Below are 12,715 nucleotides of genomic sequence, written 5' to 3'. Positions count from 1 at the left end.
AACTATTAAAATTTCTCCCGATATAAACAGGATTATTTTCTCATCAAAATTTTGTGAGTTGCAGGTACAAACTGTGTTCATTGTATTAATCTCAGTCACTTACTCCCATGAACTGGACAAGGATGATTGATGGAAAAATTAATCACTAATCTCCATTCCAGATTTACTACATGTTCTCAAAGTATAATAGCATGCTTGGTGGAAACAAACAGAATTGGACCCACAACTCATTTTACCATTATTCCTTCCCCTTTGTTATTTTCCAGTGAAATCAACAGAAAGGGAAAACAGGCAGGAATGCAAAGGAGACAGATGCTCCAATCTTAGCAGTTAAAAAAAATTAAAATCAAGCACCTATTCCATTTACCAAAGTCTGAACATGAGTGACTGAAGTACTTATTAGTATATATCCTCAGAATAAGCTTTCTTGATGGTGCATTTTGACACATACTTCCTAAAGCAAAACCCCTTTCCTTTGGAAATTCATTTCCAGAAGGGAACAGTCATTGTCAAGTTTTGTTTCAAAAGAACACTGGGTGTCCTGCATAATACAAAATGAAAAAGATTACCTTGTTCTGAACAAAGAGTTATCACTTTCATCTTTCTCTTCAGGGTTATGATGTGAAGTACTAAGACAATTCAAATTATCAAATGTCTCTTCATTCTGATGTCTGCTGTGACCTTTACTGTTGTCATTTAACAGGATGGTTGAAGGAATAGAATTGTCACTTCTGAATCTAAACTGAGATTGATCTTTTAGGGAGTTATTTAACCCTATTTCAAATGTTTTACGTTTGATTGGGGTATGCATATATTGGGAATCAAAAACCATTTGTGACGGACAATCATTTTCAGTTTTCTTCTTTAAAGGTGGCACAAATTTCTTTGACTGCTTGATGCCTGAAAGGATAAAGCAAAAGGTAAGATATAACCTGAAAGAGCAAGCACACATCAGGATCAACAGATTCCGCAGAGTAAAAATTAGAAAATGTTCTCAGCCAAATTAATGGGTGAAGAGAATTTTTGAAAACTTTTACACAATATATATTGCTTTGGCATCAGTGCAGCAAGTTTGCCTTTAATCTGTGAATAAAGATTAAACAACAACTCAACAACATTAGCAATTGACGCTCTTCTTCCACATTATTATATTTTAGATCCAAGTTTCCATGCAAGCTGAAATCCAGGGCTCGATTGATAGTTCTACAAGAGAGCACAGAGGAAGCAGAGCTTATTATAACTTTTAAATATCTTAAGTTAAACGTTGTGGAGAGAGGACAGGAGAATGAGATTAAGTGACTTGCACTTTCAGAAAAATGGTGCAGTAATCACTGACCTAATTATACTGCAAAATTTTGAGAGTTTTTGGTGATACACTTTTTTTTACACAACTATACACAGTAATTTCAAAGAAGCACACTAGTACATTGGAATTATTTATATATATAAAAAACAGGACTCATTCTTGTAGCTTGATCACCTTTGATTCTTTTTATTTCAATTATTTCATTTTTAGGCTTTCATAAAATTCGCTGTTAATCATTTATGCATTAAATTGAAATTTCACTTGGAATTTATTCTTGTTTTCCCTCTATCTACTTAACATTTGGCCTTTTCTTCTACACTATCAGTTAGATATATTTCAGACTTAGACACTGCTACTGCATCTGTGATGCAAGGTTTCGACCCAAAACATCGACGATCCCTTTCATCCCACAGATGCTGCTTGACCCACTGAGTTACATAACACTATACCCATAAATCTGGTTGTAATATATTAAAACACCAAAACTGAATTGTAACAAAGCACAGCTCAAAAGAAAGTGACACTGTAATAAAAGAAGTATTTTGGCAAGAAAAGCAAATCTATAATCAGTTCACAATGCTGCACTTTCCTCTGCATCTTCATCACATATATAAATCAGGCCAGGTTTATGAGGTCCTGTTGATGTGAGTGCAGGATGTAAACCTGACCATTTAGGCTAGCATGCCTCATTCACAGCAGGCTGCATTTCCTAACCAGGAGAAACTCCAGTATTTCTCAGTCTGCAGTTGTGGCCAGCACAAACCTCCTAAGGCTTATGAAGTTATTCAAATAAGTTCTTCATTGATTTTGTGGTTTCTTGGTTGTTTTTTTTTCCACTGGCAGCAGTACTTTCCCATTTGAATTAATGCTGCAGTATGTCTACAGCCTGGCCTATGTAAATAGCTTCCTAAAATGTGAATATCACTGTCATTTTGGTTATATTATTGATGTCACTGTTTGCTTCTAGTTGCTATTTTTTCACAAAAATCAAAATGAACAAAGTGGATGCTGCTTTGGGAGTTCAAAGAGAACCAATAAATTTGAGAAAAGCACAAGGATTGCAGATGCACAATAATTTAACCATCATGTTCACATTTTTCCAATATCTGGATACCATTCATTTTCAATTAGCACACAATCAAGATACGCGCTGTACATCAAATCAGTCAATCAATTACCCATAGAAGCCTCAAATAGTTGACACAGATTTTATTTTGGAATAAACAACATACTTATTACTTTCCTGTGGAAAGTAGACATCATCTCAAAAAGCCACATAACATTTCCTAAATCCCAAGCTCCTAAGATTGGAGAGCATCAGTCACATGGACTACAACATAATGCTTAAATTACTGGACTATAATCCAGAGACCTGGACTAAAAATTCAGAGATACAAGTTAAAATCTTACCATACTACCTGGGAGATTTACATTTTAATTAAATAATCTGCATTAAATTTAAACAATTTATTCTAAGTAATGGTGACCATGAAAATATAAACCCAACTGGTTCACCATTGTCCTTCAAGGAGGAAAATCTGTCAGCCTGCACTATTTCTGACTCCAGATCCACAGCAATCTGGTTGACTCTTAGCCCATTAAGTCTCTGAGATGTACAAAGATCACATATTAAAACACAATTAAAATAAAACCAGATAGACCACCTGGCAACAATATCAGCATCAGATCTGGACATGCCACAGTCATTCCATTGACAGAGCTGTCCCACGGACTATTCAAGCAATAGTCTAGCCAATATCCCAGACCCCTCCATTAAAATTTCTGGGTAGGTCCTGTCTCACCTACAGTGCAGACCCACCAGAGGTGGTGTCACTTTGTATGCAGTCAGTAGGAGGAGCCTTTAGAGTCTTCAACATAGCCAGAGGCCTTCATGAAATTTTAAAGCATCAGGCCAAAGATGGGTAAAGAAATCTCCTGCAAATTACCTGCAATGCTCCCTCAGATTGATCAGTACTCCTTCGCACTGAACATGACAATAGAAGAAGCACTTAAGTGTAGCGAGGGCACAGAATGTACTCTGGATTGGACACTGCAATGTCCAATCCCAAGAGTGGCTCAAATGTACAATTTTACTAATTGAGATGGCTGGATTTGAAGAATCCAGCTGCAGCTGTTAAGAGAACCAATGGAAACCTACTTGAGCTAATCATCACCAATCTATCTGTTGCAGATGCATCAGTCAATGACACTACTAGTAGGAGTGACCACCACATAGTCCTTGTGTCGATAAGGTCACATCTTCACTCTGAGGACATCACTGTGCTAAATGTGATAGACACAGAATATGGCAACTCGAAACTGAGTATCCGCAAGGCACTGTGAACACAGCAGCAAAAGCATATACCAACAAAATCTATTATCTCATGGATGGTACACCTTTTGTTCTATCATTACTATCAAGCCTGTGGACTGGACTTGGTTAAATGAGACATATAAAGGGGCACCAGTTATACTTAAATATTCTGTCCCAACCTGTTGAAGCTGCGACAATTAAAGGGGAGCTAAATCAACAAAAGTGACATGCCATAGACAGGGCAAAGCAATCCCACAATGAATAGATCAGATCAAAGCTCTGCAGTGCACCACATACAGTAGTAGACAACTGAAAAGCTAATAGGAGATGAGGATCCAAGAATTTACCTATCCTCAAAGATGGCAGACCCGGCACGTGAATGTTGAAGATAAAGGTGAAGCATTTGCAACCAGCCAGAAATGCTGAGTGAATTATCCATCTTGATTATCTCCTGAAGTCTGCACTTTCACAGTCTGAAGCCAATTTCTGATTTCAGGAAATGACTGAGAGCACTGGATAAAACAAAGGCCATGGGGCCAGACAACATCCTTGTCATTTCACTGAAGGCGTGTGCTATTGAACCAGCAGCACCTTTGGCCAAGCTGTTTCAGTCGAGTTAAAACACTGACATCTACCTACAATGTAGAAAATTGCCAAGATATGACCTGCCTACAAAAAGGACATATCCAATACAGTTATTTACTACCCTCTCATTCCACTTTCAATCAATGAGCCTATCAGTCTATGTTCAATCATCAGAAACATGACAGAAGTTGCTGACAGTGCTTTCAAGCTGCACTTGCTTACCAGTAACCTACAGACTAATATTTTCTTTTGTTTTCAGGGTCATGCACTGAATCATTGTTGCACAGGCCATTCAACCTATCATATCTATGCCTGCTTTCTATAGTGCAATCTGATTGGTCCTATTCTGCTGCTCATTTTGTGCCTATCCAATTCCATTTTGAAATCATTAATCTTCTCTACTTCCACTATGCCTATTAGGTACAGTGTTCCAGCTCATTGATATTGCAGAAAAAGTTCTTCCTTGCATCATCCCATATATCTCTTGCCCAAAACACTAATTCCCTAGTTCCTGGACCATCAGTTTACGGATATAGCTTTTCCCCTGTGTAGATTATCTAAACCTGTCATAATCTACACCTCCAACAAATCTCCCCTCAGTCTTTGTGCTTGAAGGAGAATAATCCTAGTTTATTCAATCTAACCTTGTAGCTAAAATCTCTTAACCCTATAACTATAATGGGAAATCTCTACACTCACATGTACCTTCACATTCTTCTGAAGGTGTGGTGACCTGAACTGGACACAGTACTCTACCTGTGGTCTAATGGTAGCATTATAAAGGTTTGCCAGGAATACTCAACTCCAGATATCATCACAGTGGTAGTCCAAACATAAACTAAAGGGCTAATTTCCTAAGGTGGGGCGAAGGTGATTGTTTATTTGACTAACTCCAGTTCCGAGGAGCTCTGGTGAAATCAAAAGAAAAATTCTCCACTGGCTGGAGTCTCAACTCCCTCAAAAGGAAACAGTGTGGTTATTGGATGTCATTCATGATGCTCCAAGATATTATTGAAGGAGTTCCTCAGGGCAGTGTTCTCGGCCAAACTGTCCTCAGCTGCTTCAGAAATGACCTTTCTTACATCATATGTATGGATGCTTGCTGATGATGGTACAATTTTTGATTTCACTAGGTTAATTCCAGGGATGAAGAGATTGATTTATGAGCAGGTTGGAGTTTAGTAGAATTATAGGTGATCTAGTTTTGAACATTTGAGATTCTGAGAAGGCTAGACAAAGTAGACACTAAGATGCTGTTTCCCTTTTTGGTGGAGTCTAGAGCCAGAGGACATAGTTTCAGAATAAAAGGTTGTATATTTAAGGTGGAGGAGAGGAGGAATTTTTCACTCAGAGGGCCATGAATCTCTGGAATTCTCTACCTCCCAAGAGCTATGGAGATTGAATCACTGAATATATTCGAGATTGAGATGATTTTGAGCCTTTAAGGGTTATCAGAATAATCAGGAAAGTGAAGCCAAGGCCAAGATCAGATCTGCCTTGATCTTACTAAGTGATGGCCTACTCCAGCTCCTCTTTCATGTTCCTATGTTCTTCTACCATGCCTCAGACATTGAAACATTCCATACCCATGCAGTAAAACGTAGTCAACACTGGCAAGTAATATCCATGCCACACAAATGCCAGACAATGATGGTCTCCAACCAAAAAGAGTCAAAGACCTAAACTTTGACCACTGGCGTTAGCACTGAAGAGTCTCCCACCATCAACATCCTGGGGTTGTTCACCAATGACAAGAAACATAACTAGAGCAACCAAATACATGCAGTTGATGATGCAAGAACAAATCAGAGGTTAAGCATCCTGTGACAACTTGCTCCCTAAATCCTTTGTTTCATTTGGAAGGCATAAGTCAGGCATGTAATGGAATATTTGCCTGGATGAGTATAGCCCCAACAACATTCAAGAGGCTCAATGCCACCTGAGGCAAAATAGCTCATATACCATCCTAAATATTCATTTCCTACACCCATAGCATACCGTGCATGCACTGTGCTCCTTCTACAAAATGCATTGCAGTGACCCTTGATAGCTACTTCAATGCTCTTCCAAAACCTGCGACCTCTATCACCAAAAAGGAAATGGAATAAGACCATCTGCAAGTTCCCCTCCAAGTCACACACAATACTGACTAGATACTATATTGTCAGTCTTTCATACTTGCTGGATCTAGATCCTGTAATTCTCTAACCAACAAAACTGCATAAGTACTTTCACCTGAACAACTGCAGTGATTCAAGGTGCAACCCACCAGTATCTTCCCAAAGGCATTAAAGATGGTCATCAGATGCTGGCTGTGCTACTAACTGCACTTCTTACAAATGAATACAAAAAATGCAATGCAGACATTGCATGGATAGTTGAGCCTGGCCACCATCCATTTAAAATCCAAGTATCCTGCTGTGTGCTGGAAAGGATGCCTTTATCTAATAAAAGGGCAACCCTCTGCATCACCTTATGGGAAAGCCTTATACTGTGAGGGACATAAAACTAGAGTCAAACAGTACATCACTTGATCACTTGTGCATCTAGAATGGATTTCCTGTCCTTTCAGATCATTTGAACTGATTGTTTTATACATTATGAAGCCTAAGACTGTATTTTTCCCTTATCATTCCACAATCAAATTTTACCAGCAGCCACAGCAAGCAACTGGCTTAAAGCCAAAGTTTTGTTGCAAGGTTATATTCATATTTCAAATGGCCTGATCTACAAAATTAGGCAGCCTATGATGGCACAAAATATGGCAAAAGATTGACTGATAAAGCAATCAGCCTTTTCAGTGAAGATTTTACTGTAATTATAAAGTACGGGCATGCACAGAGACACTGTCACTCATGAATTAGAACATACAAAAATGAAATTCCCTGGAAAGATTAACGTGTAGGACATAATTTACATTTGATCATGCAATACCAAGTACAGAATAATCATCATGCAGAAGTCTTGGAGGAGGCAGCACCATTTACATTATTGTATATTAGCTATTCAAAGAAAATATTCAAAATGACACCAATGAGCTATTTTGTTACTGCCAACGGTTGCAGATCACAGCTGTAGTGGTGCTGGACCTACCAAATCCTGGGTGGTAGTTTCTATGCGTACATTTCACTTATTTAAGAGGGGCTATTCAGAAGTGTCTTCCTGATAAAACTGAGTTAGTCATGATCACATTTACTTCCATTGATCCAGTCTCATTTTGTTTGATTTTCCTTGATCTCAGAAATATAAGCTAAACTGTATGTTCGTCATTGAATCTTGAGGTCACAGAATCCACTGATCATATGATAATTAAGCCATTGCTATGAATTTACCATGCTGTTTGAAAAGCCCTTGTCTGCTTGACAATACAAGGGCCATGATTTGGCTATCAAGTGACAGTCTGTCAGTGCAGACAATTATAAAAGGTTGGAATGTTGAACTTAGGAAATGTGCTGCGTTTCCTCCACAAAGTACAAATATGACCATCTTCTAAGGATTGGTTTGAAGGTAGAGACTGCCATTATCTGTAAGAAGTAGTCATGCAGTCTACATTGACCCTAACTACAATAAACTTAAGAGATTTGTGTTGTCCCAAGAATGGGAGCAAATATATATTTGGCTTTGTCTCGAATTCCAGCACAACACTTCATTATATTTGCTTATATATAGAGAAAATATAAATATAGCTATCATAGATAATTCACAAAAAAGACAGCTCTTCTCCCATTTTCCAACCACTTGGAGCCACCGCAAGAACATCAAATAGCACTCTGAGGGCAGAGTTTGGTTACATGAAACTGCACTGGTTTCATTCTGAAGATGAGAAAAATTAAAATCCAAAAAATAGTGAAGATCTTGATCATATTGATAAAAACAAATGTAAGTAATCAAAATAATAAAACAGTAATGGAGTTCCAGTTGTTAAAATTCAGAAATAAAATATTTATAAATGTGATAATTAATTCTCAATCATGAAGAAGGCATGCCAGCGGCTCTACCTCATTAGGAGTTTGAGGAGATTTGGTATATCACCAAAGACTTTTGCAAATTTCTGCATAGAGAACATTCTGACTGGTTGCATCACTGCCTGGTATGGAGGCTCCAATGTGCAGGATCGAAAGAGGCTGCAGAGGGTTGTAGATTCAGCCAGCTCCATCACGGGCACAACTCTCCCCACCATTGAGGACATCCTCAAGAGGCAGTGCCTTAAGAAGGCGGCACCCATCATTAAGGACTCTCACCATCCAGGACATGCCCTCTTCTCGTTATTACCATTGAGGAGGCGGCACAGGAACCTGAAGACCTGTACTCAACATTTTAGGAACAGCTCCTTCTCCTCCACATCAGATTTCTGAACAGTCCATGAACACTACCTTGTTATTCCTCTTTTGCACTATTTATTTATTTTTTGTAACTTATATTAAGTGTTATGTCTTGCGCTGTACTGCTGTCGTAAAACAACAAATTTCACGACATATGTCAGTGATAATAAACATGATTCTGATTGTACAGATGAACAAAGAAAATATTGCAGTAGCGTAGTGATTAGCATAACGCTATTACAGCGCCAGTGATCAGTGTTCAATTCCCACTGCTGTCTGTAAGGACCTTGCACATTCTCCCCGTGACTGCGTGGGTTTCCTCCGGGTGCTCTGGTTTCTTTCCACATTCTAAAATCGTACAGGTTAGTGGCTTAACATGGGTGTAATTGGGCAGCGCGGGCCCATTGGGCTGGAAAGGCCTGTTACTGTGCTGTATAAATAAAGTTTTTTTTAAAAGTTGTAAAATCTGAAAAAAATGATACATACTGAAATGCACAGATGCAGACAGAGAAATTAGAACATAAAATAATATAATCCTTTTGTCTCAAGACCTAAATAGTTATATTAAAAAATTTTAAAGCAAAATACTAGAATTTTTTTTGATACTCTTGCAGGCCTAATGTATATTTTGTAATATTTTCAGATTTTGATCTTGAAAGTCAAATAAGTTGATAACATTGTAACAAACTTCACGATAAAGAAATTAGCTTGCTGCATTTAAAATTGGTATTTTAAAACTGAAAAGATATTCCTTTGTTGGTGCAGTCAATTTTTCAATTTATATTGACTGACTTATTTATTACAAAACAAGAGACAGTCATTAACCCCATTCTGTCTGTGCCATTTGCTAACAATCCCATTAATCCTTTCCTCCTCCCTTTATTTCCGAGTACTTCCATAACATATTTTCTCTCACATGCTCACTGACTCTTGCCAATCATTTACTGTAAGGGGTAATTTACAGTAGTCAATTCACCTATCAGTATGTTTTTGGGACGTGGAGGAAATAGGATCACCCAGTGGAAATGCAGGTGGTCACAGTGAGGAAGTGCAGACTCCACACAGACAGCACCTACGGTTAGGTTTCTGGAGCTGTGAGGCAGCAGCTCCAACTGTTCTGACACCCTGCTACTGTGTTTGATAGCTCTCAACAGTTGGAACCACAGATAATTTTTAACAGGTTGTAATAAGATAATAGTTAAAGTAATAAAAATCTATAATACATTTTTTTAATAATAAAATAATACCCATTAAAAATGCAACTTTTTCTTCAGTGCAGAGTATCTTGATTAGCTATGAAACTGATATTTGGATTGTATAACCTAACTTTGCTTTCTATTCTAAAGAATGCAAGGTCAAGAATAGGGCTAAGTGACTAACAATGGAAATAGCTGGACATGATTTTAAAAAGGAGACACAAGAGACTGCAGATGCTAGAATCTGGAGCAACAAACAATCTGCTGGAGGAACTCAGTGAGTCAGGCAACAACTGTGGAGGGAAATGGTTCGGGTGGTCCAGATGAAGGGTCTTGACCTCAAACGTCGACTGACCATTTCCCGCCGCAGATGCTGCTTGACTTGCTGAGTTCCTCCAGTAGTTTGTTCTTTACAATGATTTTTTTGAAATCTTTGAACTCAAAAATTTCAAAAAATTACAAAAATAGCAATACATTTTAAAAAGTAGAAAAATGGGTGTTGAAATGCTAAAGTTGTACATTATACCTGATGATCTTAGCCTTTCTAGTTCTCTCTCCAATTCCTGAGTAGCCGGTATTTCAGAAATTGGTGGAGGGGGGGCTATCTGCCAACTTGTTGCTTCTTTATTGATAAGTTTCCTACCAAAATATTAATGAAGTACAACATTTACTTTAGTATGTCAAATATATGCTTTTCTAGAGATTAACATACCTTCACCTCAGTATCATCAGAAAAGAAATTAGATAAAGAGTTATGGGGAATGTCATCACCACTTAAATAGTTCCTGCTCTGTTTCATCAATAACCAGATGTTTTACCACCCACCATATTCAAAACTCTCCAAATTATGCTCATTTCAGATCTACATAGAAGTTTCTACAATGAGAACTTTACATTCCTAAGTTTGGAATGTTTAATTCATTTGCATCGCAAATATTATGAGTTAAGGCAGAACATAGAACAGTACAGCACAGGAACAGGTCCTTCAGCTCATGCCTGTGCCAAATTAAAACTAAATCCCTTGTGCCTGCATTCCTCCTTTTCCTGCATATTCATATGTTTATCTAAAAGCTTCTTAAATGTCACTATTGTATCTGCTTCCACCAATAACCCTGGCAAACCATTCTAGGCACCTGCCACTCTCTGCATTTTATAAACTTACCCCACACATCTCCCTTAAACTTTGCCCCTCTAGTATTTGATCGATGATGGTAGAGCAGTGGATGTTGTCTATGTGGATTTTAGTAAGGCGTTTGATTAGGTCCCTCGTGGTAGGCTCGTCCAGAAGATTAAGATGCATGGGATCCACGGTGACTTGGCCATTTGGATTCAGAATTGGCTTGCCCATAGAAGACAGAGGGTAGTGGTTGATGGGTCTTATTTTGGCTTATGGATCCGTAGTGGGACCCCTGCTGTTTGTGATATATAAATGACTTGGATGAAAACATGGGTGGGTTAGTAAGTTTGCAGATGATACAAAAAGATTGGCAGTGTTGTGGACAGTGTATAAGACTGCCAAAGGATACAGCGGGATATATATCAGTTGTAGACAGGGGTGAAGAAATGGCAGATGGAGCTTAATCCGGGCAAGTGTGAGGTGTTGCACCTTGGGAGATTAAATGTAAAGGGAAAGTATACAGTCAATGGCAGGACCCTTAACAGTGTTGATGTACAAAGGGATCTTGGGGTCCAACTCCATAGCTCCCTGTAAGTGGTGCACAAGTGGTAAATCTAAGTGGTAAAGAAGCTGTATGACATGCTTGCCTTTATTAGTCGAAGCATTGAGTTCAAGAGTCAGGAAGTTATGTTGCAGCTTTCTGGTTATGCTGCATCTGCAATATTGCATTCAATTCTGGTCGCCACATTATAGGAAGAATGTGGAGGCTTCGGAAAGGATGCATAGGAAGTTTACCAGGATGCCGCCTCGATTAGAGGGCTTGTGCTATAAGCAGAGGTTGGACAAACTAAGGTTGTTTTCTTTGGAGTGGTAGAGGCCAATGGGAGATCTGATAGAAGTTTAAAAAATTATGAGAGACACAGATAGAGTAGACAACGGGTATTTTTTTCTCATGGTCAAAATATCTTATACTAAAGGGCATGCATTCAAGGTGAGGGGGGTAAGTTCAAAGGAGATGTGCGGGACAAGTTTTTTGTTACAAAGAGTGGTGGGTGCCTGGAATGCACAGAGGTAGTGGTGGAGGCAGATACAATAGAGGCGTTTAAGAAGCTCTTAGATAGGCATGTGAATATGCAAGGAATGGAAGAATATGGACCACGTGCAGGTGGACGGAATTAGTTTAATTAGGCACCATTAGCTTAATTAGTTTGGCACAGCATCATGGGCCACAGGACCTGTTCGGTACTGTTCTATTTGACACTTCTACCCTGGGAAAAAGATTCTGACTTGCTGTCCTATTTATGCCTCCCATAAATTTATAAACTTCTATCAGGGCTCCCTTGAAGTATGTGACTAAGCAAATGTTATGGCTTACAGAGCTTTCTTACCCATGTCTTTAGATGGCACAATAGAAATTTCAATTTATGGCATGACTTTACTGTTGCAAAATATCGCAAAGCAGTTCAGGGAACATTAGCAAACAAAAATTAGCATCAAGCAAATTACAAGGTATACAGACAGGTGAACCAAAGTGAGGATAAAAAAGGCTGCTTTTAGAAGCTCTATATTCCTTAAAGACACCAGTGTGCTCCTCTAACTCTATTTGCTCATCAGTCTATCACTGGTGATCTGCCAAAACTCTGAAATTCTGTCCATCTCTTTCATTTTTAAGAGTAAATGGCCAGAATTATAAGAGCACACAGATATTTTCAGGGGTTATAGAGTTTGGGAGATTAGAAATATAGGTGAGGGTGAGATCATGAGGGGTATGAAAATATTGATGAAAGTTTTAAGATTGAGGTAGTATACAACTAATGAAGGCCATGGGATGATGGAATGATGAATTAACAACATTTGCTTTGGGTTAGGATTCAC

At 38.5% G+C, this 12,715-nt stretch overlaps 1 protein-coding gene across 1 annotated transcript in view; it reads right to left on the bottom strand.

Moving 5' to 3' along the window:
• Window positions 1-12,232, bottom strand: part of hfm1 (helicase for meiosis 1) — a 92,647-nt gene extending 80,415 nt beyond the window's left edge. Inside the window, exons 1-2 of the mRNA XM_052013230.1 lie at window positions 12,229-12,232; window positions 570-900 (exon numbers count right to left, since the gene is read on the bottom strand). Of these exons, the coding sequence (XP_051869190.1) occupies window positions 570-900; window positions 12,229-12,232 (335 nt within the window). The remainder of the gene's footprint in view (window positions 1-569; window positions 901-12,228) is intronic.
• Between the last annotated feature and the right edge of the window lie 483 nt (window positions 12,233-12,715).

Source organism: Pristis pectinata, chromosome 3, assembly GCF_009764475.1.
Source record: "Pristis pectinata isolate sPriPec2 chromosome 3, sPriPec2.1.pri, whole genome shotgun sequence".
Classification (NCBI taxonomy): domain Eukaryota; kingdom Metazoa; phylum Chordata; class Chondrichthyes; order Rhinopristiformes; family Pristidae; genus Pristis; species Pristis pectinata.
This window is presented reverse-complemented; position numbering and strand designations above follow the sequence as displayed.